The sequence below is a fragment of the Nothobranchius furzeri genome, chromosome 16 (genome assembly GCF_043380555.1).
Source record: "Nothobranchius furzeri strain GRZ-AD chromosome 16, NfurGRZ-RIMD1, whole genome shotgun sequence".
In the NCBI taxonomy this organism is placed as follows: Eukaryota; Metazoa; Chordata; class Actinopteri; order Cyprinodontiformes; family Nothobranchiidae; genus Nothobranchius; species Nothobranchius furzeri.
Genome location: NC_091756.1, coordinates 45,375,409 through 45,403,144, shown reverse-complemented (window position 1 = coordinate 45,403,144; position 27,736 = coordinate 45,375,409). Strand labels below are relative to the sequence as shown.

At 42.1% G+C, this 27,736-nt stretch overlaps 1 protein-coding gene across 1 annotated transcript in view; it reads right to left on the bottom strand.

The window, feature by feature from the left end:
• Positions 1-27,736, bottom strand: part of LOC107387701 (glutamate receptor ionotropic, NMDA 2C) — a 106,629-nt gene that overhangs the window by 30,930 nt on the left and 47,963 nt on the right. Inside the window, exons 4-8 of the mRNA XM_015962816.3 lie at positions 26,110-26,175; positions 24,247-24,435; positions 23,825-24,165; positions 21,003-21,117; positions 17,551-17,762 (exon numbers count right to left, since the gene is read on the bottom strand). Coding sequence (XP_015818302.3) covers positions 17,551-17,762; positions 21,003-21,117; positions 23,825-24,165; positions 24,247-24,435; positions 26,110-26,175 — 923 coding nt within the window. The remainder of the gene's footprint in view (positions 1-17,550; positions 17,763-21,002; positions 21,118-23,824; positions 24,166-24,246; positions 24,436-26,109; positions 26,176-27,736) is intronic.

The window sequence follows — 27,736 nt, the reverse complement described above, 5'->3', positions numbered from 1 at the left end:
CTCCCTGCAGGGGTTTGCTCACGCTTGTTAACAAGAGTATTAGGGAAGTCGATCATAAGTATAACTCTGTATTTAATGACAAGTCTCTTAGAGCAAGCACGTCAAATTCCAACACACAGCATCAGTTATTTTATGGGTTACATAATTGGCAGCCATACATTTAGATGTAAACTAAGCTGAGATTTTCTGTCAGTTTTAATGACAACAAATTGCATAATCAAGTCCCTGACATGACATTTCTCTCAACAAGCTAATCAAATTATAACTCATTAAATGAGCATCTGGCCAGTGCATGTTGCTCCACACTGTAAAATAAGAATTTGGGTTTGGGTGTTGAATGCCTGCTCTTAATCAGCACAGAGTGGACTCAGCTCGCTGGCAAAAGAAGCTCCTTTCTGTCCAAAAGTAGAGGTCTTAATGAGCAAGACAAAACATTTTAATCACACTAAACATCTGCTCTACGGTGAGGCTTCTTAGACACCCCCCCCCCCCCTCCCCAACAGCTAGATTATGTGATTTATATAGCAGCAGTCCTCTCTCCTTCTTCCTGTTTGTTGGCTCCTGTCCAAGTGGGGCATGCCAGCCAAGGAGGGAAATAGTGAAGGGGACAAAAAGAGGCTACATTGTCCCATGCTTTGACAGATGTCCCAGTGCTGGACATATAAATCTTCTTTACTGGCAATCAATGTACCATTTCACCCAAGAACAGCCGGTGCACGTCTCCTTCTATAATTAATGTGCCAGAGCTGGTTAGCTGTGCAATCTCAATAACCGCACATGTGGAGTCTGCTGAATGAACGTGAACACAGTTGTAGCAGGTATCAATCAACCAATCAATCAATTTTATTTGTAGAGCACCTTCCACAACGTTATCAGAAGCCCAAGGTGCTGAACAGCATCATCATAAAAACATTCCCAGTACCTGGGCATAAAAGCAAGATAAAAACATAAAATCATAAAATAACAAACAAGCAATATTAAAAATACAGAGAGATAACGGAATAAGACTAATCAATTAAAAACAAATGGTGGACAAAACAAGATCAAGCATCCTGATAAAAAGAAGAAGTATTAAAAACCATAATGTCAGGTCAATTCAAAGAACCCTAGCTGAAAAGCAATCAAATAAAAATGAGTATTTAGACGAGACTTAAAGACTTGAAGGGACGGTGCCTGCCTAATGCTCAATGGCAATTCATTCCATAGAGTTGGAGCCAAAACAGAGAATGCACAATAGCCCCTCGATCGATATTTCGTCCGGGGGACCACCAGACGTCCCTGCTCGGCTGAGCGAAGAGACCTAGATGGAGCATACCTGTGCAAAAGTGCAGTAATGTAAGAGGGGGCACTGCCCTGGAGGGCTTTATAAACGAGAGTTAAGATTTTAAATTTAGCTCGGAATTGCACCGGGAGCCAGTGCAAATCAGTCAGCACTGGGGTAATGTGATCTCGACATCTAGTACCTGTCAGGAACCTAGCCACTGAGTTCTGTACAAATTGGAGCAGTGCAACCGTGCACTGGGGCAGACCAGCATACAGAGCGTTACAGTAGTTCAGACGGGACAGGACCAATGCATGCAACACAGACTCCAGATGAGCTCTGGACAGCAGAGGCCTGATCCTGGATAGTCGTTTCAGGTTAAAAAAACAGGACCTCACCACTGTATTTACGTGAGTGTCAAGATTAAGTGAGGAGTCAATTTTTATCCCCAAATTACTGACTATTTTCTTTTCATAGGGGGTCAATGGGCCAAGGTCAATATCAGCACCTGAGCCATTTCTTCTGCCAGGACTAAGTATTATGACTTCCGTTTTGCTCTCATTTAGATGCAAAAAATTAGAAGCCATCCAACAGTTTATGTCCTTTAAACAGTCCAATAAAGGAGAAACAGATCTATCCTCCCCACGTCGAAGAGGGAGATAGATAGGGATGGGTTCCTTTGACATTTGAATCGATTGGGTACTCATTCCCGGTACCTAGGAATCGATACCGGTACTTAATGGTACCAATTTTCGATACCTTTGAGTATTTATTATTTTAATTCTCTTTTATAATTAAATATATATTTTTCTCAATATATAACAATATTTGATAAATATCACGATAAATAACATTCAACTGTTTGTATTTTAACATTGTCCTTGTAGTTTCATAAGATGATAATTAAACTGAAGCAAATATCTTTACTGTGAACTAAATTTACTGTGTATCTTCATTCCTTTTGCCGTCTTTTTTCATTTGATTTTTCCTACTGGGAAGTTAGAATTTCCGAGGAAAAAGCGAACGCACCATTAGCTGATAACAACGGTGGCAATGGAAGCTAACATATCAAGTGTAAAGAAAATTGGCTGGCTCAGCCATATTGTAAGGAGAAACTGTCTTTACTCAGTTTATTGTAGCGTTGTGGTTATATGCTCTTTTATGAAAGAGGAACCATGCTACGTATTAATTCGGAATATAAATTTTTAATAAATCAATAACCAAATTTTATATTGTTAAGAAGACTCAAAGGTTGTTTTCATCGATAAACTGACGATAATATCTGTGTGTCTGTGTTTCAGTTCAATGAGGAAACCAGTTTGACAATTAAAAGTTTTAATTCTTCAAATTAAACTAATGATTTTGAAATTGACAAACAGGAAATAACAATCGTCTCGTCTCGTCTTCCTCCGCTTATCCGGGTCCGGGTCGCGGGGGCAGCATCCCAACTAGGGAGCTCCAGGCCGTCCTCTCCCCGGCCTTGTCCACCAGCTCCTCCGGCAGGACCCCAAGGCGTTCCCGGACCAGATTGGAGATGTAACCTCTCCAACGTGTCCTGGGTCGACCCGGGGGCCTTCTGCCGGCAGGACATGCCCGAAACACCTCCCCGGGGAGGCGTCCAGGAGGCATCCTGACCAGATGCCCAAACCACCTCAACTGGCTCCTTTCGATCCGGAGGAGCAGCGGTTCTACTCCGAGTCCCTCCCGAATGTCCGAGCTCCTCACCCTATCTCTAAGGCTGAGCCCGGCCACCCTACGGAGGAAACTCATTTCGGCCGCTTGTATCCGCGATCTCGTTCTTTCGGTCATTACCCAAAGCTCATGACCATAGGTGAGGATTGGGACGTAGATCGACCGGTAAATCGAGAGCCTGGCTTTCTGGCTCAGCTCCCTCTTCCCCACGACAGATCGGCTCAGCGTCCGCATCACTGCAGACGCCGAACCAATCCGCCTGTCGATCTCCCGATCCCTCCTACCCTCACTCGTGAACAAGACCCCGAGATACTTAAACTCCTCCACTTGAGGTAGGACCTCTCCCCCGACCCGGAGGTGGCAAGCCACCCTTTTCCGGTCGAGAACCATGGTCTCAGATTTGGAGGTGCTGATCCTCATCCCAGCCGCTTCACAAAAATAACAATCAACATTGGCAACTTTTGGGACAATCTTTAACAGTTGATATGATCAAATAGACCTTGTGGTGAATTTATGAAGATTGAGAATGTTGTGACATGAATGCGTGTGTGAGTCTGATTTTGCTTCAGGAAGAACAGGTGTCTGAGTGAAGTGATGGTTTGGATAAACTTAGGTCTTATCAGAGAACTGCATCAAACGCTAAACACTGTGCTCTGTCTCACCGAACTCTTGTGGACCCTCTTTCGGATCTGGGCCGTGGAGGATGGTGGTGGTTCATCCAGATGACACCAGCGGCTGACAGGGGAGACGTAGGTGTCCAACGGAACCGGTCCAGAGTTGCCCTCGGTACACGTTGATGGTAAAGCGTTTTGTCGATGCGTTTGTTAAGTTTAGTTCACTCAGAAATCAAAGGACTCGAGGCGAGTCCGCGTTAGTTGTTGCAGTTCAGCTATTCTGTCTGGCTGACAGGAACAGCGTGAGAGGGGGGGAGAAACGAGCCAACCGGCTCCCCCCTTTTAGCGTTTACTCAGGTCCTCTCTCTTTCGTTGTCAAGCACGAACTCCAATCATAAGACTGAAAACTTACCAAAAGCCTTTCTCCTCTCAAAGCAAAACGTGTGCGTCAGCAAATGTGTTTTGGAGTTTACTGTGAGAATCTGTGTGTGAGTGTTTGTGTGAGTGTTTGTGTGCTTGAGTGTGTGTGAAGGTCAGTAACAAACATCCTCACACTAACATTTAATTAGGAATGGATTAATTAAATCTCTTATAATTACCCAAAGCATAATAGTCATTCATTTGATTAAAACACATTTATAACGTTATCTTAAATAGTTTATTTAACTGCTGGAGCAGATTAAAACGATGAAGCCTCACACTTAGATCGTTGTCACTGGTTTCATCTTCACTCAGTCACCCGTCACATTTAGTAAAGTGAAGCCAAACTTTAGAGCGCGTTCATGTTCTTCTAGTCGGAAAGTCGGAGTTCCGAGGAGAAAGCAAATGCACCATTAGTGAAACGGAAGCTAACATATCAAGCTAACGTTATCTTAAACATTTTATTTACCTACCGGAGCAGATTAAGATGAGGATGTCTCACTTAAGATTGTTGTCGCTGGTTTCATCATCACCCGGTTACCCATCACATTTCAAGCTTTAGCGTGCATTCTTTCTACCATGCTGCTCTGTTTACAACTGGCTCGCAGCGAGCGACGACATAACGCTCTTGCGCATGTGCAGCTGTCTTGGCAAGTTTTCGTTATGAAGGACGGGTACCGAAACGAGGCACCGTTTGAAATGACGTGAATCGGTGCTCGGTCGGTACTATGGAATTCGGTTGGTACCTTAAAAAGTACCGAATTTGGTACCCATCCCTAGGATCTGGCAGGCATCAGCAAAAAAATGAAATTTCACATTAAGCTGACAAAGAAGGACTCCAAGAGAAAGCAAATACACTGCAAATAGGAGAGGACCAAGGACAGAGCCCTGTGGCACACCCCAACAAAGTCTCACGCAGGGTGACGTCACCTCACCCATCTGAACACTAAATGTCCTGTCATGAAGGTAGGAGCGAAGCCATTGGAGGGCCTGCCCAGTTATTCCCACCCAATGCTGTAGTCGGTCCAGAAGGACTTCGTGGTCGACTGTATCAAAAGCTGCAGATAAGTTGTTACGTGCTGTGCCTCGTTTCGGCCACAAGATGGCCTCAGTGGCTTCTGCCTCCTCAGTCTCCCAGTGCTCAGCTGCAAGTAATTTGGTAATCACCGAGATAAGCTGGTAAAAGCTGCCCTCTGCCCTTCATTCAACGAGAAGGTACAGGGTAGTGTGGACACGAAGGTGTTCATACTGCTCTCTTCTCCTCGTGTGCTTGTGTGGTTGCTTCGTGATTTAGACTTCAGATAATTAGGATTTTGGTAACTTTGACTTTGGACTGGCCTTCGACTCCCCCTTTTGGATTTCCCCTGAGCGTCCCTGCTTAAACAGGACGTCTCTTGTTTAGTATTTTGTGTATACAGTGGGGCAAAAAAGTATTTAGTCAGCCACCGATTTTGCAAGTTCTCCCACTTAAAATGATGACAGAGGTCAGTAATTTTCATCATAGGTACACTGCAACTGTGAGAGATTGAATCTGAAAAAAAATCCATAAATTCACATGGTAGGATTTTTAAAGAATTTATTTGTAAATCAGGGTGGAAAATAAGTATTTGGTCAATAACAAAAATTCAACTCAATACTTTGTAACATAACCTTTTTTGGCAATAACAGAGGTCAAACGATTACTATAGGTCTTTACCAGGTTTGCACACACAGTAGCTGGTATTTTGGCCCATTCCTCCATGCAGATCTTCTCGAGAGCAGTGGTGTTTTGGGGCTGTCGCCGAGCAACACAGACTTTCAATTCCCTCCACAGATTTTCTATGGGGTTGAGGTCTGGAGACTGGCTAGGCCACTCCAGGACTTTCAAATGCTTCTTACGGAGCCATTCCTTTGTTGCCCGGGCAGTGTGTTTGGGATCATTGTCGTGTTGGAAGACCCAGCCATGTTTCATCTTCAAAGCTCTCGCTGATGGAAGGAGGTTTTGGCTCAGAATCTCATGATACATGGCCCCATTCATTCTGTCCTTAACACGGATCAGTCGTCTTGTCCTCTTAGCAGAAAAACAGCCCCAAAGCATGATGTTCCCACCCCATGCTTCACAGTAGGTATGGTGTTCTTGGGATGCAACTCGGTATTCTTCTTCCTCCAAACACGATGAGTTGAGTTTATACCAAAAAGTTCTACTTTGGTTTCATCTGACCACATGACATTCTCCCAATCCTCTGCTGTATCATCCATGTGCTCTCTGGCAAACTTCAGACGGGCCTGAACATGCACTGGCTTCAGCAGCGGAACACGTCTGGCACTGCAGGATTTGATTCCCTGCCGTTGTAGTGTGTTACTGATGGTGACCTTTGTTACTGTGGTCCCAGCTCTCTGCAGGTCATTCACCAGGTCCCCCCGTGTGGTCCTGGGATTCTTGCTCACTGTTCTCATGATCATTTTGACCCCACGGGAGGAGATCTTGCGTGGAGCCCCAGCTCGAGGGAGATTATCAGTGGTCTTGTATGTCTTCCATTTTCTGATAATTGCTCCCACAGTTGATTTTTTTCACACCAAGCTGCTTGCCTATTGTAGATTCACTCTTCCCAGTCTGGTGCAGGTCTACAATTCTTTTCCTGGTGTCCTTCGAAAGCTCTTTGGTCTTGGCCATAGTGGAGTTTGGAGTTTGACTGTTTGAGGCTGTGGACAGGTGTCTTTTATACAGATAATGAGTTCAAACAGGTGCCATTAATACAGGTAACGAGTGGAGGACAGAAAAGCTTCTTAAAGAAGACGTTACAGGTCTGTGAGAGCCAGAGATTTTCCTTGTTTGAAGTGACCAAATACTTATTTTCCACCCTGATTTACAAATAAATTCTTTAAAAATCCTACCATGTGAATTCATGGATTTCTTTTTCACATTCTGTCTCTCACAGTTGAAGTGTTCCTATGTTGTAAATTACTGACCTCTGTCATCATTTTAAGTGGGAGAACTTGCACAATCGGTGGCTGACTAAATACTTTTTTGCCCCACTGTATATTTAGTTTAGGGTGTAATATTTTTGTATATATAGAATTTAGTGTTTTATTAATTGTGATTATTTCAGTTAGATATTTTTCTCCTCCCAGCCCTTTTGGCTTGGCGCTTTTTGTTAACCTTTTTCCCTTTTTAGGCTCCCTTTGTTTAATAAAAATCATTTGTTTGAGACACAATTACTCAGTTATTATTTCTCCTACACACAACTTCTCTTACTCCCTCTACCACATCTCTCCTAGCGAGCTGAGGGACATAACATAAGTCCAGCAATAGTAGGACAACATCATTATCCATGTCGCAGGCTAAAAACGTGTCATTAAAAACCATTAAAAGAGCAGATTCAGTGCTGTGACCTGCCCTGAACCATGACTGAAAGGTCTCCCATAAATTATTTGTGTTCATAAAGGCAACCAATTCTGAATACACAACCTTCTCCAGCAGTTTGGATAGAAAATGGAGTTTTGAGATGGGCCTGTAATTAGCTAAGGTTGTCACATCCAGCCCCGGCTTTTTTAACATAAGATGAATAACAGCCTTCTTACACGAGGACGGAACCATACTAGAAGTAAGACTGACATTTATGACTGCCAAAAGTAAAGGGCCTATCACTGGAAAGAGTTCTTTATAAATTCTAGGGGACAGCACATCACAAGGAGAGCCAGATGGTTTAAGCTGAGCGATCAGTTTTTCCAAGTCCGATAAGGATACAGGCTCAAATGTTTCCAGTGTAGCCTGGGACGGCTCTGGGAGTAGGGAGTCAGGTGGTGAGTTTGTAATGGCAGCTCGAATAGCTGTAACCTTATTAACAAAAAAGTGAAGAAAGTCATTACAATTTTCAACTGTGGGAGGCAAAGAACTAGAATCAGAGAACTCAAGTAGCGAATTTACTACAGAAAAAAAGAGTGCATGGATCATGAGAATTTTTTTCCACGATATCAACAAAGAACTTCACCCTTGCTTCCTTAAGAGTTTGCTGGTAGTTAAACAAAGATTCTCTGAATATCTCACGAGAGACTTGGAGTCCATCTTTCTTCCATTTCCTTTCTGCCCTCCTACAGGATTGCCTGCAGGCCCGAACATCATTAGAGAGCCAAGGTTTTGGCCTCGGCCTCGGCTTTCTAATCCTAAGAGGTGCAATTTTATCCAAAACGTTTTTATAGATACTGTCAAATTGGAGTGTAATCTCCTCTGCATTAAGTGACATTGTGTGTAGCTCACTTCCTTCAGCACATAGGAGCTCACCAAGCTCAATAATCTTTGCTGTATTACTGTTTCTTTCTGCAACTATAGCCATACAACTCAAAAAGGTTTTGTTTCTCAGAAAATGGTGTTGCGTTTACTGACTGTTACTAACTGAAGTTGGCAGAGGAAGTTCAGAGCATCCATCTTTTGGCTCTATCTGCTCGTAGGGTCAGAGGGCGCCTGTGCCTATCTCTAGTGTATCACTGGGTGTAGGGTGGGGTCCTGCCAGTCCCTCACAGGGACACGCACAGAGACGGATGGGACTGCTATGCAGTCTCACACTCACACTCACCTAGGGACAAATTAGAGTAGAAAGTATGCATGTTGTTTTGCCTATGGGAGGAAATCAGAGTACTGTGAAAACACAGAAAGACCACTGTCCTTGCTTTGGCATTAGATGGATATTTCAGAGAAAACACTCACTTTACTTCATGAATGAACAAAAAGTGATGCATTTAGCTGCCTATGATAATTTACAGTCACATATGATACCTGTAATGCAAAACTAAGATGATGTCTGCACAATCTGCTCTGAGTTCTATTTTAAGACAGTAGCAATCCACTCTGGTCTTGGCAGCACTTGGTCTAGCTGTTATCCCGTCAGCCCTTTTGCAAAAACAACTGTTCTTGTCTACTCATAAGTTGTTCAGAAAGGTATCTGCAGCGGGTAAGATTGTAATTATTTATAACTTTCATTCAAAAATGCACTGGCTGGCAATAAGTGCTGTTCGTTTTAAGGTGGATGAATTTATTCAAATGTGAGAATGTAGAGCAGCCAGAAGGTCATCAAGTTGAAAGAAGTAGAGGCAAACTGCAGCACATGGACATTTTCCAGAGAGCCAAAATGCTTCTCCTGCATTTATTTTACCTCTTTCCTTTTACAGATCACCAAATAACAAAACAAAACAACCCCAAACCTCCACCTGGCTTCCTTTAAATACCCCAGAAAATCACACCTGCAAACAATCCACCCCAATCATCAGTGCTCCAACATTAAATCCAGAGGGAAATAAACATCCACATAAAGGTACCTAAATGTTAACATAAACAAAAGACAAAATTGTTTTTACACTACAAAAAACATTTTCACACTAAGACACATTTAAGGCTTGAGGGATGAATTTATAGGCCTGATTATTCCAAAAATACTTTCTATGAAAATTAACAGAGAAAAACTGACTTCCAGAAAAAGGAGCTACATTAAGTTAATTTTAACATGAGTAGCAGATGAAAGCACTGAATAATTGTCTGCCTAAACACTTTTGAACGTGTCATTAAATTAGTTCAGTGAAACGTGATGTCTGTGAAAGCTGTTTTCAGCTGACTCGTTACAAACTGATGTTCGGCTCGTTATGCTGCCAGAAATAAAAGGTGTAAAATAAAAAAGTGTTTCCTCATTTAACTGATTTCTTTCACAGAAATAGACACTCACAGCTTCCACCATCTTGGAAGGAGTAGCTCCAGTCTGTTCTCTTTTTAGCTCACATAATAAAAACAGGTTAGAAAATATACTTTGCTTCAAAACTTCAAAAGCAGTTTTACATATTTAGTTTGAGGTTTTAAATAAAGAAGGCCAGCTTTGCTTTGACAGGTTGACACTACATTTAAGTATTGCATTTACAACACTCTTTTAGACTTGAGAACGAGGCGAGAAAACAAAATCCTGCTGCTGACCACAATTTAGATTTTACCTCCATTGCTTCCACCATCTCATCACAAATGAACACCTGGTTTGGATTTTTTGGCATCACAATGAAACACAGAAGGAAGGCCTTCAGCATTATCTTTCAACTCTAAGGGTGGTCAGACACACTTCAACTGAAGTCCCTCAAGCTAAAAAAGGAAAACCGGGCCTCCTCTGCCTCTCAATGCTTCTACTCCAGATTGTAGGGGTCATAATGCTATGCAGGTACCACGCTGACTACAACACATGTAGCTATTGTTTAAAACAAGTGTGTATTTTCTTAACAGTGTTCATTAGTAACATTCTGAAGCATCGTTCTCAAGGACAACGCCAGGGTGTGTCATTGGAGAAGAAAGATTTCATCCAACTAATCTCTGTGCTGAAATAATCATTAAAGATAAATTATTTGTTGATGGAACGTTATTACAGATCAATTAAACTATGAAATACATGCAAACAATACAACTATTGGAATTATTTGTCCAAAACACAGTCAACATTGAAACGTTTCAAAACAGACCTGAAATAAAAGCTGGAATCATGTTACAGTTTTGGCTGATTGTTATGAGAAATAGATTTTTTTGTGGATCAGTCTAATTTCATTTAGGTCACTGTTGTTCATCCATCCATCCACACAATGTGCACCACTGGTCACTTTGGCCACCCCCAACAGACAAGGTGGGTGAAGTGTCTTGCCCAAGGACACAACTAACATGGGCAGAGCCAGGGTTTGAGCCAGCAACCCACCGGTTACAGGGCAAACTCCAAAACCATGAACTTTTGTTGCCCGATTTCTCTTGGCAAAATTGTTCTAAGGTGGTGGCTAGACTAGGCACAATTCAGAAACCCTTAATGATGACTTAGTGCCTGAGACACATGTTCAAGAAAATTAGTGTCACTCTTGAGCCAAGCCTTGGAGAGAAGGTACCAGGTGTAGAGCTTTTACCCATGGGGCCATTCTCATGTAGACCCATCCCCCTACAGCAGATGCCATATTGGACTGGTTTCTTCTAGGGGTTGCATGACTTAATTTTTTTTAAAGTCGACAGTCAAGTAATGAAAATCGAGTCGACTTCGACTAGTCGTGTCACGATCTGCCCCTGCCCAACCTGACTGTGTTCCTCTCCTGCCATGATTACCCTTGTTGTTCTCACCTGTCCCTCGTTTACCTGCCCATGTTTCCCTAACTAGCCCTCTGTATTTAAACCACCTGTTTTGCCCCTGTCCTTTGTCAGTTCATTGTTGTTGTCTGCTGGTGTTTCTGTTCATCCCATCCTGCCATTAAATCATTTTTACTTTTACCGAAGCCTGCATTTTTACCTCCTGCTCAGCTCAACCACACATGGTCCATCATCTCCACCTCCTACACCGTGACAGAATGAACTGACCAAACCGGGACCTGTGGTGAGCATTTCTAAATCTCCCTGGAGGATTTATTTATTTTTTTGTCCTTTAGCAGGAGATTCTGGCCCAGGGTGTTGGCACATCCTACCTGTTCTCCGGGGTGGTCACGCCTCTGGGTGGGTTTCGGCGCATCCAGTTCACTTCCTGCGGTGGTCGAGCCCTTCTCCTCTCCTGCTTTCTGCCCCCGTCCCGTTTGTGTCATGGAAGCCGCGGATCCTGGAGCCTGGAAGGAGTTACACCCCCTACGCACGCCATCGTTCTCCGGGGTGGTAGGGCTGGTCTCCCCGCTCTTCTCCTGCTTCCCTGCACCCAAGCCTCTGCCGGAGATCCAGCGAATCGTGCTGTGCACCTGCTCTGACCGGCTGTCGAGTGCCTGCCGCCGATCCTGGTTTTCTGGCGTCACTCCTGCCGTTCGTCCACTTCCTGGTCCATGCTGTGGGGCTTATGCCTGCAGGTCTCGTACTGCTGCAGTCCCTGCTGGGTCCCACGCCTGCTCCAGCAGTTCTCTGCCTGGGCCCCACGCCTGCTCAAGTCCAGCCCTGTTCCAGTCATGTCAAGTCCCTGTTCCAGTCATGTCAAGTCCCTGTTCCAGTCCCTGTTCCAGTCATATCAAGTCCCTGTTCCAGTCATGTCAAGTCCCTGTTCCAGACCCTGTTCCAGTCATGTCAAGTCCCTGTTCCAGTCCCTGTTCCAGTCATGTCAAGTCCCTGTTCCAGTCCCTGTTCCAGTCATGTCAAGTCCCTGTTCCAGTCCCTGTTCCAGTCATGTCAAGTCCCTGTTCCAGTCCCTGTTCCAGTCATGTCAAGTCCCTGTTCCAGTCATGTCAAGTCCCTGTTCAAGTCCCTGTTCCAGTCATGTCAGGTCCCTGTTCCAGTCATGTCAGGTCCCTGTTCCAGTCATGTCAAGTCCCTGTTCAATTCCCTGTTCAAGTCCCTGTTCCAGTCATGTCCTGTCCCTGTTCATGTCCTGTCAAGTCCCTGTTCAAGTCCCTGTTCCAGTCATGTCCTGTCCCTGTTCATGTCCTGTCAAGTCCCTGTTCAAGTCCCTGTTCCAGTCATGTCAAGTCCCTGTTCATGTCCTGTCAAGTCCCCGTTCAAGTCCCTGTTCCAGTCATGCCAAGTCCCTGTTCCAGTGCCTGTTCCAGTCCCTGTTCCAGTCATGTCCTGTCGAGTCCCTGTTCCAGTCATGTCCTGTCGAGTCCCTGTTCCAGTCATGTCCAGTCACGTCCTGTCGAGTCCCTGTTCGAGTCACGTTCCTGTCATGTCCTGTCGAGTCCCTGTTCCAGTCACGTTCCTGTCATGTCCAGTCTTCAAGTCCCCGTCTCCTGTTGTATAGCCTTGTGGGCGTGTGGTATCCGCCCTTAAGGGGGGGTACTGTCACGATCTGCCCCTGCCCAACCTGACTGTGTTCCTCTCCTGCCATGATTACCCTTATTGTTCTCACCTGTCCCTCGTTTACCTGCCCATGTTTCCCTAATTAGCCCTCTGTATTTAAACCACCTGTTTTGCCCCTGTCCTTTGTCAGTTCATTGTTGTTGTCTGCTGGTGTTTCTGTTCATCCCATCCTGCCATTAAACCATTTTTACTTTTACCGAAGCCTGCATTTTTACCTCCTGCTCAGCTCAACCACACATGGTCCATCATCTCCACCTCCTACACCGTGACAAGTGGTTGATGACGTCATACACCAGAAGCGGCCGGGGGGATGGGGTGGGTGGGGGGGGGTGGGTGGGGGGGGTGGTGGTGGTGGTGGGGGGGGGGTGGTGGTTGGTTCGCTGGAGTTTTTGACAATTAAAATTGCGCCCACATTTTCAAAGTTAAACACATCTCTTTTAACAACGGTAGTTTCTGCATATATATACTGTTCCTGCTTCAGCCATTTCCCCCCTCCCCCTGCGCCGTGGCTGCAAACTCACTGATGCGCCTGCAGCCTCTCAGAGTTCCTGCTGCTCTAAACATTAAAATAATTATTTCATTTTCTGTTCCTCACTTCTGATTACCTTCAATTGTGTCTGTTTGTTGCAACCACCAGGTACAAAAACGAATTTGTTTTTATTTGACTATTTTTCTGTCCTGTCTGTTTATTGTCTTCCTGCATCTCCTCGCAATCCTAAAGAAAAACTGCTGCCTGCGTTCATATATATTCACCTTATGAGTTACCTTTGAACTGCAGTTCTAAAAGATCCACCGACCGCAAAAACAGCGGAGTGCGAGCTGCTCGCTGGCCGCAGTGCGTCATTGCAGGACAAAACAGACGATGCGCCCCGCTTCACAGCAGCGGGGTGCATCAGGCAAAAATAAAAGACAGAAAACATAAAAGGAAATGAGCCGACATGAACGATCGCGTTACATTTGTTTTTGAGTGGTGACACCTGATTTGATAATGTTACTGTGGCCATGCTGAGGACGCAGATGTCTGGAGCACGTCAACGATCAGAGCTTTGCATGCGCAAGCTGGTTAAGATTAGGATTGGGTGAGGGGAAAGTTAAATTGCAAGAGGGAAAAGGTCACAATTTGGTTAAATGTCCGTTTTACGGCGGGTGTCAGTACCGATGCTCTGGCACAGCGCGTCGCCTCCGCCTCGATCCAGACGTGCAGGGGCTCGTCACCTGCTGTCTTTTCCGAGGACTGCATCTTGTCATTATCATGTGACAGCGACTAGTCGATGACAGACATAAAAAGTCAATACAGAGCAGTGAGGTTGACTAGTTCATACAACCCCTAATTTCTTCAGCAGCTAGCAACAGTGAAGACCTTGATAATCTGACCCTCAATTTGTGAAACTGGCTCTGGTTATCAGACTTTTAGAATTTTCTAAAATGAAAAAAATCTCAGCACTTCAACATCTAAAGCTGCTTATAGATTGCTGCTTTGCTGTTTTGACCTGTTTCTCATCTGTTAAGTCACAATTTATTAGCCTAGTGAACTAGACCAAATTCTTGCTTTGCAAAGTTTGGTCTAGGCATGCTCCATTGGAACCTCAGCAGCTCCTACCAGGACTCTGGCTAGCCAATCACAGCTCTCTAGAGGGGTTTCAAACACATAAAGAGCTGTGATTGGTCCATAATGGTGGGCCAATCATAGTGCTCTATCTGCTTAGTGAACAAATCACAGAGCTTTATCCGCTTTGTGGGCCAATCAGGGCACTCTATATGCCTGGTGGGTGGGATGATGCAACAGAGTGAAACAAGAGTATGTCACATTCATTGTCCAGTAGCATGCGGAGATCATTTGAAAGACAACGGTAGAACCCGCCCCACAACCAAGAGCCGTCAATGGAGTGTGGCCAGACTAAATAATACATTTATTTAGTCTGGCTTGCCAGGCTAACAATTTATTTTTCCTGGGATGAAAATAATAACACACTACTCATTACTCTTTATTGTTGAATATGCTTATGTTCACAAGCTGAAAGCCCCTATTTGTGTAATTGTAAAAATCAATGAGATTTGATTCCCTCCACAGACATTTAGATCCAAACAAATTAACCCAAGCATCTATTAGCTGAATTTTTAGGGGTAATGATCAGAGGATAGAGAATTTCACTTATTTAAAAGGGGAACAAGGCAGTTTTGCTTGCTTTTAGCACTCCCTGGTGTTCATTATTGTCTGTGGTCAAACCAAAAATAAAACCTATCTCTTTGCTGTGCATTCGTCTTTTTAACACCTTAACAGTTGAAATGTCTCCCAACCTTCCTTAGTGTCTACAGGAGTGGTTCATCACTAAACTAAATTAAACAAATCAGCTGTGTTCATGATCTAAAACATGCAGGGAACGTGCTAGAATCAGACTGCAGCACCAGGTACGTCAGCTCATTTTTTTCTAAGTCCCAACAGAGCGGCCCACCAGTCTGAAGGTGCACGTGGATGATTCTGGCCACAGGGGGCGATAGGGGTTGGGTGGAATTTCATTAACCCTGTAAGGGGTCATTTTAGCACATACTGGTTCAAGGAATTTTTTTTAAGTGCTGTCACATTTAGGAGCAGGAGGTTAGGGCCCAAGATGCAGACCCAGGATGACAAGAGGCAGGAATGTTGAATAAAGAAGAATCCTGTAGAATCACTGCAGAATCTCTTATCCCCCCGGCGTAGCTGCTACTGACCAAATGCCCAAATTGATGGCAGTTTCTCCACATTTATTGTTCCTTCTCTCATCCTAGAAGAAGGATTCAAAGCTTGCTAAACTTACCTTCTCCTTTTCTTCGTGTCTGGTTCAATGACATCAATTTGGTGAGACAAACATCTGTAGTCCTTTGCATATTTTCACACAAAGTATAAAACATCTTTTGCCCCCATTCAAAAACAAGCACTTTCATGCCATCAGAATGTGTTTTGAAATTTCACGGTCATCATATGTGAAATCCATGGCACATATCAAACGGGATCAGAAAATAGCTTTTAAAGCCTCATTGGCTTGTATTAATTATTTCTTATTTCCAGGGGCCCGTGGTCCATAAGTGGATGGGCGTGGCTTAGGTTCCCTTTCAATGTGTTTGTTTTCAAACACACTCAAAACTAAGAAGGAAAAATGTTGGACCAGACATTATTGAATGTATGCTAGACCTGTGCTCATTGTTTGTGCTTGTTTGAACATAATGAAGAAACTGTGTGCTCTTGATGAGGTGTAGGCAGTTGGAGGTAATGGCTGTTAAATGTCTGTTTTCAACTGTGCTGCAATCGGTGTTTGACAACAGAGGGCTCTCTTTAAAGTGATGCAGCAGACTCAATCACTCAGTGTTTAATGAACTGTGGAGGGTTGCAGTGAACCCAGCTGGAGCAGATGAACAGGGCTGGTACAGAAGTGTGTGAGCAGGAATGGGTGACATTAGAAATGTTTGTAACTTGTGTAGGTGTGTGGCTGTAAATTTATATATGTGGACTTTTTTCCCTTGTCAGCTGATGAGATGCAGCAGGAAGCAGGATAGAATAGGTAAAATGTTAGCTAATCTTGTAATTTTAAAAATTTTTAGCTTTTCATCCACAAACTATGTGCCAGAGACTTTTAGATTCATGCAAATATTTTAACAAAACACTTTGCCAACCATTATTTTGATTTTTATCCTCTTAGAGATTCTTTCAATCTCTTCATAGCAATTAAGTCTAAATATGTCAGTCAATTGTTTTTAAAGATAAATTATTTTCTGTATTTCTCAAAAGCATGCTCCTGGTGTTTCAGTGCCCACAGTGGGGTACTGAAACTGTTGTTGGGTGTGCAAAAAACACAATTATGATAAAACATAAAAAGTGTTGCAATCTCATTTAAGTATTACGTACAGATGCTTGCACGGGAAACACAGACTGCAACAGTTGTGCAAACATTGTTGCTTTTTAGTCAGTGTCCTAATTATTCTTCTTTTATTTAATTAGACACAAACTCCAAAGTCGCCTCACATATTTTGGATGTCTTGACTTACAGAAATGAATTTGACCAGGGTTTCAGGCACCCACCGTGACTCTGATATGTTTGCAGATAAATAAATGTTCATGCAAACTTTTCAAACCACTCACAAGTCATTTGACAAGACAACAAGCCTGTAGGACTGAGAGGAAATTCAGAATCAGAAAATTACAAGAGCTTTTAAAGACTCCCTCATGAATGCTGTCTTCAGTTGGTTTCCTACAACCCAGTGAGATTCTGGTTACTGGTGTGTCACTGGCTTTGGCTATTAAACATGAACATTCTCTAATGCTCATTTAAACCCATCCCCACACAAAAGATTACAAATTAAACATTTATTGCAGTTTAAAGAAAGGACAGTTATTAATAATTCAAGTTGGAATGGTGAAATAATGCATCAGTGATTGAACTGAATGTTTAATTGAAGGTTTATAACCTTCCGTGAGGCACATCCACATGTCAGGTTGAGATGCGTAAAACGATGGCGCTCCCTCTCCTGCTGGTGTTTACAACCATCCAAAGCTTTTATTTCAGAATCTGCTTATATGTTGCTCTTTTTCTTCTAGCTTTGACTGACCCCTTTGAGGTTTTGCTGCACAGAAACACGAGACCAGCGCTGTGGTATTGTTTTTCTTCTTCTTCTCCATCTACAGCACTCCACTCCCTCAGATATGATCAGAGTTCATGTTGTTGTGTTTGTTTGAGTCAGGTGTGTAAGCTTGCACACACACACACACACACACACACACACACACACACACACACACACACACACACACACACACACACACACAGAAGACATATTTTTCTGTGTACCTGTCAGAATGATTGGACTGACGCCTGCAGGGAACAGTGTTGCGGACACACGTGCCGGTTCCCGGGTCCACGTTCTCTACCATGACGAAGGGATGCTCCTCCAGGGTGGCCACAGTCAGATGACGATCATCAGACACATGCTCTAGGAAGCTGCCATATCGTGGCCAGATGGGGTAGCGAACCTGAAGGATGCCGCGAGCGAACGTACCTACCTGAGCAGAGGGAGAGAGAACTCATTGGTATCAGGAACATGCGACCTTCATGTCAACCTCTTTCCTTTTCACTGGCTGTTCCCCGCAGGCTTCTGGGACATTTTTTAATTATTTAACCTTTGAATGTGCCGACCAGGAGAGAGGAGGATTGGAAGATAAAAGCAGGGCTGAGTTCATTAAAATAATCTTGAAACTTGAAATTCTTGAAACACAAAGTGAAAAAAGTCAGATAAATTAGACTGAAGCAAACTGCACTGTGTTAATTATCCACTCTATTTGTTTTTTGACTGATTCTTCATTTAATATCCTACTTAATTCAACAAACAAATTCAAATGTCTCATTTAATAAATGTGAACTGATCAAGTGTTAAATTCAGTTGGAAGGGAAAAATGTTTTTGTGCTACTAAAACTCACTGAACTCAAATTAAATCAACAAACAGCTTTTGGCAATGTAACGACTAAACACTGAACAATAGATTTATTTTCGTAATGATGAAAGAAACAACTCTGATTATTTAACTACAGATAATGTCACATCATAGGTGTCAGCTTTACGCTGACTGAAACCTTTTCCCGAGTCTGGGGACAGTTTGTCACACCAGCAAACCTTATGAGATACTCTGAGCTCTGCCTGCGCTGCCTTACATGCAAAACCCACTCCCTTTGAGACCTTTTCCTCCCAGCTCCATCTGTTCTACAAAGTTTTATTTGTTATACATGAATGAGTTGTAGATCTGGATGAAGACGTTGATTTAAAAGACTGATTTGTTGTCTCAATGATGTTTCGAATGTGCCAAAAACAATTTGCCTAGGTCACATGTTCACTGCGCAAGTGAGTTAGTTATTTTTTTTTATCTTCATAAATGGCCCACGGTACGGGGGATGGATGGGGGGAGGGGTGGACATGTCCCCCAAACCCCTTTTCAAAAGGCAGTTTTGGTCCCTTCTGGTTTAAATTGTTCAAAAGCAACGTTACTATATTAACTAGATACAGGTCAAGCACTAGTGCTAGTGTATACCAAAGCCTTAAGGGTCTGTTGCATACAATTCATGACAATAGGTGTACATTTTGGATCACAGACACCCCCCACGAACCCCCTTACGCCTTCTGCCACAGGGCATGGTGTGAAAGCTGTTGATGGTGTAGTGAACAATGTGAACAAAGTGAATTTCTGTCAAATATCTGCTTCAAGCTTAAATCTCAATACTGTCTGTCCATGCTGCCCAGTAACAAATAAATGTCCCCATGACTAAACCCAAGCATGAAATAAAACAGTTCTAATAGACGAGCGATTTTCTTAACTGCTGCTCTGCCACTGACTTATTATGTTATGAACACAAATTAGATCAATCTAATTCTTTATAACACGGGAACCTTACTGTATACACAATCACCACATTCTTCTAAAGTTTATAAAGTGGGAACATGATCATTTTTTTTTGTAAAAAATGTGATGAATATGTACATTTTGAGAACATAATATTGTGTTTAAATGGGAAAATTATTTTGGAAACTATATCATTAGGACAAAAAGGTTAACTTGTGAAAACCTGATGAGGCTTGGATTCATGAATAACATCTGAGATTGTAAAATTATAAGTTTATGAGAAAAAAAGTTAAACTTCCACCTCTGCAATCATAAATGTGCATGGATACGGCCTTGTATATTCACAGAGGTGAAGCTGTGCATTTTTTTAATTCTTGAGGGAAAAAACACATTTCTAAAAAACACAAGAGAACAAGTTTGGCTGCACGCATCGGTCACTTTCCTCTATTGTAACTATAATTGACGCTGCTTCTGAATTCCTCGGACATTTCCTGAGATCTTTAAATCTTGACAAGGTGTTCATTATGGTTGACAGTATGGCCTTTAGAAGTCCATAAGACACGGCACAGCTGAACAAGTGTAAGCAACTACACAAACAAGGATCACTAATGCAAAACCTGTTCTTCCCTCTGTGTCGTCATGTGCGTCGTGTGTTTTTTTCAATCAATCTGTTTTGGGAGCGTTGAATCATAAATGTACCCAGACACAGATGTAGAACCAGTAGAATCAAGTGGAAGCTCTAAACATGATCCATTTTTTCATTAAGTAAACAAGTAATGCTATTTGATCATGATTATGTAATAATTATTGTTAGTTCAGATCTGAACAAGACATGAGAAAATTTTTCAAGTACACCACAGATTATTGTTATTATTACAGGCAAGGGTTGTATGTGAAATTGTTAGTGACTGTGACAGGCTTGAAAAAATCACAGTGACATGTTGAGTACAGGACATGAAGAGCAGATGAGATGAGGATGAGAATGAGACAGGGAACAAAGGTTAGAGATGATGCATACACACATGCACAAATAATACAAAGTTTCTTTCATCTCAGATTCTCAAAAGTCACAGAAACACAAAGACACAGCATCAGTAGAAACTAGGTGAGAGTTTTAGACACGTATGACCTCTTTCTCCAGTGCAATTACACATCTGTACACACATGAAAACATGCAATCCTGGCAGGAAGGGACATTGATGAAGCGAGCTGGTCTTTGCAGAACAGAAATAAATGAGTTCAAGCGTAGCAGTAAGATTACGTTCAGACCTTTCTGGTTAGTCACAGCTTTTCAATACACCCTCAGGCTGTCAGTGCGTGTGTGTGTGTGTGTGTGTGTGTGTGTGTGTGTGTGTGTGTGTGTGTGTGTGTGTGTGTGTGTGTGTGTGTGTGTGTGTGTGTGTGTGTGTGTAACAGGGAGTGAAACACACAGGCTGCAAAGTTATGGAAGCAGAAGGATACAGCTCCTCCACAAAATGAAATGAGGCACATTAGTGATATTTAATATAGCCTCAAATGTATTTTTTCTGTTTTCAAACTGTAAATTGATCAACTACTGACCTGGTCTGACCTTTAATTTCTAATAGCTGTTTTTTTACAAACAAACCAGAAATATTCATATAATCTGATCCAACAAAAATGTGAAGCTCAATCTCTGGACTATTCTCTTAATCAGAATTTGTGAGTACTGTCATTTTTAAACTTTGATGATGTGCTGAACTGGGTCATCACTGAGAAAAAAGTGTCAACACTTTAAAGGAAATACAAGTATTTGAAGAAAATGTCAATTTAATCAATCAAGCAGAATGCTCTTTCTCTGTATGGTGATGTGTCATGTGTGAATGCCTTGTTTGTTCCCCCTGGATAACTGAGTTCTACGTATTTGAATGATGATTTTATCTTGCTCAGTACCTTGTCCCACTGTCGTTCCCGGTCCAAAGCGATGATGACCATGGAGGGGTTGGATAGGAAGCCTTGGTTGTTGAATGACAGATCTTTCCTTTCCCACGTTACATTTAACATGTGCCTGCATTACAAACAAAAACATAATCAGAAAATAACACAATCAAACAACAAGATAAAATAAGTCACTCGTGAATCGGTCCATGTTCTTTTATACACACACACACACTGACTTGATGTGATTATCACTTGATAATTACACCTGGAGAATTTAAATTAATATCCGAGTCAAGCAATTGCTCATCAAGGTAACAGGTGATGGCCAGGATGTTACTGTTTGTGTTTAAGGTATAAAATCAAGATAGACTAGACTGTAAATTAATGAATCCAGGCTGATTTGCATATCATAACAAATGCAAATGAGGCTCACAGTATGTTTACTTCCAGTTATATTCTGGAAGAGGTATTACTTCTCGATCTGTCTGCCACCTTTGACACTGTCGACCACAACATCCTCTTACTGCGCTTGGAGGAGGTTGCTGCAATACATGGTACAGCCCTTACCTGGTTTAGGTCCTATTTTTCAGACAGGTCCCAACGGGTGGTGTTGAACAATACTTCATCTCGCACTGCTCCTCTTTCATGTGGGGTCCCTCAAGGATCAATTCTGGAGCCCCTGTTTTCTCTTTACCTTCTTCCCCTTAGCTTCATCTTAAAACAACACTTTGTCCACTACCACTTATATGCTGATGACTGTCAGATTTGCATGTCGTGAAACCCCAGCAATCCATTCAGCCTCTAGATTGCATTTGTGATGTGAAATGTTGGCTGACCACATTTTTTCTACATCTTAATGACTCCAAGACTGAACTGATCCTGTTTAATCCGGCCAGACCTAGCGCATTTCAAACCCCAGATCTTTCTTCCATTTCTACAAATCTAAAAAACGTTGTAACAATTCTAGCTGTGAAGATTGATTCATCTCTAAGGATGGACACCCAGGTTAATGCCACTGTAAAATTGTGCTTTTTCCAACTCCGCCGTCTGGTCAAATTGAGAGCTGTCTTATCTAGAAATTCACGCCTTTATCACATCTGGGCTTGATTACTCTGATGCTCTGATGGTGTTAATAAATTAACCCTCGCTCGACTTCAACTTGTTCAAAAAGCAGCTGCTAGATTCCTGACATGTACTGACAGGCGCCAGCATATAACACCAGTTCTCAGATCCCTTCACTGGTTGCCCGTCACTTTCCGTGTTCAATACAAACTCCTACTTTTTGTTTTCAAATGCCTCCACGGTCTTGCCCCTGTGTATTTATCTGACCTTCTCTCAATTTATTCCCCTGGCTGCACACTTGGGTCCTCCAGCTTGTTGCTCCTAGAGGTCCCGAAAGTGCATTATAAATCATGTGGAGAGAGAGCTTTTTCCTTTGGTGGTCCTAAACTGTGGAATGAACTCCCAGTCACAGTACGACAGGCATCCTCCTTGGAAGTTTTTAAGTCTAGACTAAAGACACAATATTTTACCCTTGCATTTCCAGTTAGCTGCTGGATGGGCTTTTTTACTTTACTTTACTACATTTGGAGGACATGTTTCCATTGGTTTTATTGGTAATTCTTATTGTAGTTTTGGCTTGTTTTATTGTATTCTTGGTTGCATTTTTTACTGTTTCATGTGTTATATTTTTAGTATTGTCTGACTGTTCAGCACTTTGGTCAGCTGTATGGCTGTGTTTCTAAAGTGCTATACAAATAATGATGATGATGATGATGATGAAAGAGAAACTGCTTGTTCCATGTGGAAGCAGCTCTAAATTACATCTCTTGTCCACTTTCCAAGTTAGGTTTTGACCACACATCATGTTGTCACGGTTGGGTACAAGAACTGGACCAGAAATTAGTGGAAAAAATTCTTAAAGTCATAAGAAAAAAATTTCAAAACTTGATCAAGACCTATTTAGAAGGATATAAGAAACTCTTGGAATAGACCAGTGAAGAAATGATGAGTTAATTTAAACATCCTGACAATAGACTTTAGATAAGAAGTCTGTGTATCTAATGTATCATCATTAGGTTTGTAAACTGCAGTTTTGTGAGACTAAAATTTGTCTGTGACCTTGTTTGGACTAAAGAACATACATTTTCGATTTGTTTTTATGTGGTACTCTACTGAAAAAGCATATTTATCATAATTATTTTTGATTATAATTGGTCACTCTGAGTTTAACATGCAGGGTGAACATGAATGTGGTCTCTTACTCCTATCTTCTGCATTAGCTTCTGATAGAAATTAGATGGGAAAATGCTAGGATTTGAAAAGCCTGACAGTGTCACACTGTTATTTAACATTCGCGGACTCACCCATCATGACTCGCGACAAGGAAGGTTGTTGTTTTAGCCTCCAGGAAAAAGCAGAGAACATCTCGGCTAGTAAAAGCTCACCAATAGCATTAGCAACTCCAACACATGCAGAACTCCTTCAGGCGTGTGTTATTTGTGGAGAGAACACATCAACGTTGCAGAGCAAACAGAGTCCATGGTAGAGTCACGTTTCTATTAGCCAGTCAGAGGTGAGACGTCCAAATATTAGGAAATAAGTTTTCAAATCCCACCATGTTCAGCTCATCTCATCTGGCTCACATCTAGTTCCTGAAACGGGCACACCGATGCACCCCCATCCCCCCAGTACAACTTAAAAGGTATCCAATCCTACTATAGACCACTGCACGAGTATTAAAATATGAGTAAAGTACCACTACTGATCAAAGTAAACCTATCCATGTGGAAAAAGTCTGCATAATTGACCTTTATTTATTTATTTATTGTTACCTGAACAGAGTGTTGTTGTCTGACTGTTTTGCTGCCTTGTTGCAGTCACCATGTCCTTCAGGAATGAAACCATAAGCTTTCTTGAAGCTTTCTGCCCCTTTGGCAACAATGGCGACCCCCTCCCTCACTCGCTGCCGCAAACTTTTCCTCCACTGATCCGTAATCACTCCAATCACACCTACAGGGAAGGAGGCAGGTGGGGGGCTGTTGGGGTTGCCCAAGGCCAGACTGGGGAGGATCCAGATGTAGCCAGGCCCCAGCAGACCCACCTGACCTGCGAGACCAAACAAGTACTGTGCTTCTTCATGGGAGCAGTACGCCAGTAAGACCTGGGAGTCCAACTGCAGATGGAAAGGAAACTTTATGATTTATGGAAGCACAGCATATTGTCATCAATATCAGGAAATGCTCTTTTATTATACCTGCTGCAGCATGCGTTTAGTCTTCAAGTCATTGGCTCCAACAGACATTTCTAGAGTCATGATATCCTGTAGGTTCCACAGGAAGTAGGAAGTGTCTGTGTAAGACTGAACTATGTCCACAAAGGTGTCGTAGCCTGGCATCAAGCTGGTGATCACTGCAAACTCGCCCCAGTCGTACTCCTCCAAGATCTGCAGCAAACACACGGGAGTAGATGGGTGATTTAACAATATTTTATGGGATTTTTCAGCCACAATAAAATGTGTTTTGTTATAAGTAATTACTATTCTACAAGGGAGGCACCATATACCAGTATCAACACCAGTGTCAGCCGATGAAAGTCCCACAACTAAAAGTTTGACAATTTGCACATTTTTTGCTGAACTTAATTGAAAAACTCAGATCAGATGCTTCTAAAACACATCCAGAGTTATCGTGAGAGCTCACTGTTCCGTCAGAACAAGATGTTAAGAATGCTGCCACCTAGGGGTCAGACTTTCAATTGCACTACACAAAAGAAATAAGCAAATGGTTGCATGTAAATACTGAATTAAATACATCTATACACTGCTTTTATCAACAATATGTGAACACAAAATATTTTAGTGTATTTTTATTTTCTTACATCGCTGCTTATTTTATTGTTATATAGGTAAATATTGGTTATCGGGTATAACAGTGATTTTACCATCAGCTGTAGATGTTGACTTTCACATCGGTGCATCCCTAAATCTTACCCACTTTGGATAGCTTTGTGAACAGCCCCACCTCACAGAAGCTGTTTTTCTAACAGGACTAATGGGTCCAAGTGCAGCTGAGAGCAAAATGGATTTCTGCTGTTTTAAAATGTTTGTTAATTTATCAAAATCAAGTTTTACTATTTCGAAATACCAGTGCAGTGAATTAACCTTACATGCACGTTTTTGGTCTCTGGGAGAAAAATGAAGCATCCATAGAAAGCCCATGTATGCATGAGGAAGGCACACTAAATCCACACTGAAAGGCCACAGCCGGGATTTGAACTTGCAACCTTCTCACAGGGATTCCTACTGCACCACCGTGCAGCCCCATTCCCTAATTTGCATAGAGGTTTGTGTGACATTATTTTATAATGTTTGATTTTTTTTTTTATAATAATCTAATTACCTCAAACTCTTATCACCTCAAAAGACAAACCTTTTTCTAATATAAACAACAGGCAATCCGCGCTGCAGCCAGTTGAGTTCCAGTTCTCACGACCTGGATCAAAAGCATGAAACAAAAAGGGGAGTGGGCCGAAGCTCTCGGCTCAATCTTATAATTTATTAGGTACACCTAAATAGTAATTAAAAATGGTATATTCTGGTTAGATTGGATCAAAATTATTCTACGGACTTTATGTTTGACTGAAGCCAGCAGATGTAAGAAAAACATCATAATCTGTTCCATCTCATTAATTTACTGTGTAATTTCAAACTGATGTCCTCTTGGCAACAATGTATAACACCAGACATTTCCACACTCTGCAGCATTTCCACTGACTTAAGCGTGACTAATAGTGACATGCTGTCAGTTGTAAAACTGCTCGACATATTTAGGTGAAACTAGGGTTTAACAGACTTTACTGAGATTATCCAAATGACTTACAAACACATGTGACAATGACGTTATCTAATCCCACGAGAATCTGTAAAATCCATCAGATTTTATTAGTTTGCGCAAACTGGGCTTTAACTTCAATTCAGGGATTCCCCCTCTGACTTATGGGATGTCCCCTCATGGTGTTAATCAGCCTTAGGGGTCCCAGTGGCCAAGCTTGACCCTGTAATTATTGAATCATGAAAACCCAGTTTGTAAATCAAATTTGACAGAATGTGTCTCCATACCTTAAACATGCAGATGACCTGCTGCTCTAGAGAAGCTCCCATCTGCAAGAAGGAGGATCCCTCCGCCTGTAAAAGACAACAAGGACATCTTATTTTATGTTTCAGGCTGTCATGGAGGGGAAAATGACACAACCTTCCAAGCAGAGGGGAAGTTTGCAGTCATGGGGGATTTAAATTTAAGTCCTTAATACGTGCGCTTCTGAAAACATTTAGCAGGTTCTGGGGGCCATCATGTTGTCAAAATATGCATAACCTGTCAGGGAAATAAATGCATGCCTGAAAACGTTCTTTAAAAACACATCTCTGTGTGAACAAGTTAGAGCAGAAACAAACGGACATGGCACAAATGTTTGAAACGTATTCAATACTTGAAGCTCTCATTCACTCATTGTTTCAATCCATTTACTGTGATTGTTAATATAGATGAATGCTTTAGAAGTTGTTCTTTGTGGGGAGGAAAAAAAAAGCTCTGGTGCTCCTGACTCAGGAAGTAGAAATTAGTCGCAGGAGAAGAGGGCAGAAAATGTCAGGATTTGGAGACTTGGAGTCATTAGTATTTGTGTAATTCAGACATCTCACCTCTGATTGGCTAACAGCAACATGAGCTCACCACTGCTACCTTTTTCTCTGCAAAGTTAATCTCCACAAATAACTCAAGCCAGTGGACTTCTGCCATGTGATGGAGTTGCTAATGCTAATAGTTAGCTTGTACTAGTCAAGACGTGCTTTTCTTTTTCCTGGAGGCTAAACCAACAACAGCCTTCCCCCGTCACGAGGGTGAGTACACGAATGTTAATTTAGAGTGTGACGTAGATCTGTAGATCTCGAGCATCTCCCCGTCTCTTTTATATTTGCAGCTAATGCAGGATTTTGCGGTAGAAAACTATTTTCAAGGTCAGCCTGCACATGAATCTCAGAGTGATCAATCGTATTTTAAAAAACAACAACTTCAAAATGGTTTACAGTCTTGAAATGTGAGTTTTTGACAATCAACAGCTATCTCTCTAAGGCAGGGGTGGGCAATTATTTTTTCCATGGGGCCACATGAGAAACAGAAAATATTGTGGAGGGCCAGGCCAAAAGGCTGAAGTCAATTATGCATAATATTAACGGTATTTCTTTATAAAAAGCAGTAAAGCCCATTGTTTTTTCAAGCTGGTAAGAGTAGACTATATGTTATAAATGAGCAAAAAGGAAAAAGTGAGGTTGGCTTACAAAAATGTGATTTATTCAAATTCCCCAAGGCAATGGTAAACAAAGTGTGCGCATTTGGTTTTTGTTAAACATTTGTGACTTATATTAGTTAACAGTTTCAGTCACATTCACTCCAAAACACATTCTGAGTTTCAAATATTGTTGGAAAGAGGTTCTTAGCATTCTACAGACACACAGTATTGTCTGTAAAATAAAATCACTGAACTGTGATCTTGAGAAAGAGGTTTAAAAAAAAGGTGTCCTAGTTCACTGCCAGTTGCCTACATTTGTGGTACAAACACCTTATTTGGTGTTTTTAAGCGATTTTTTTCTTATTCAGTGAGAGAAATCTAGTCTCTGCTGGGCTTTAACGAGTGCATCAAAGTCAGGTTGAATGTCTGAGGTGGAGATGCGAAGCACAGCTGACAAATGA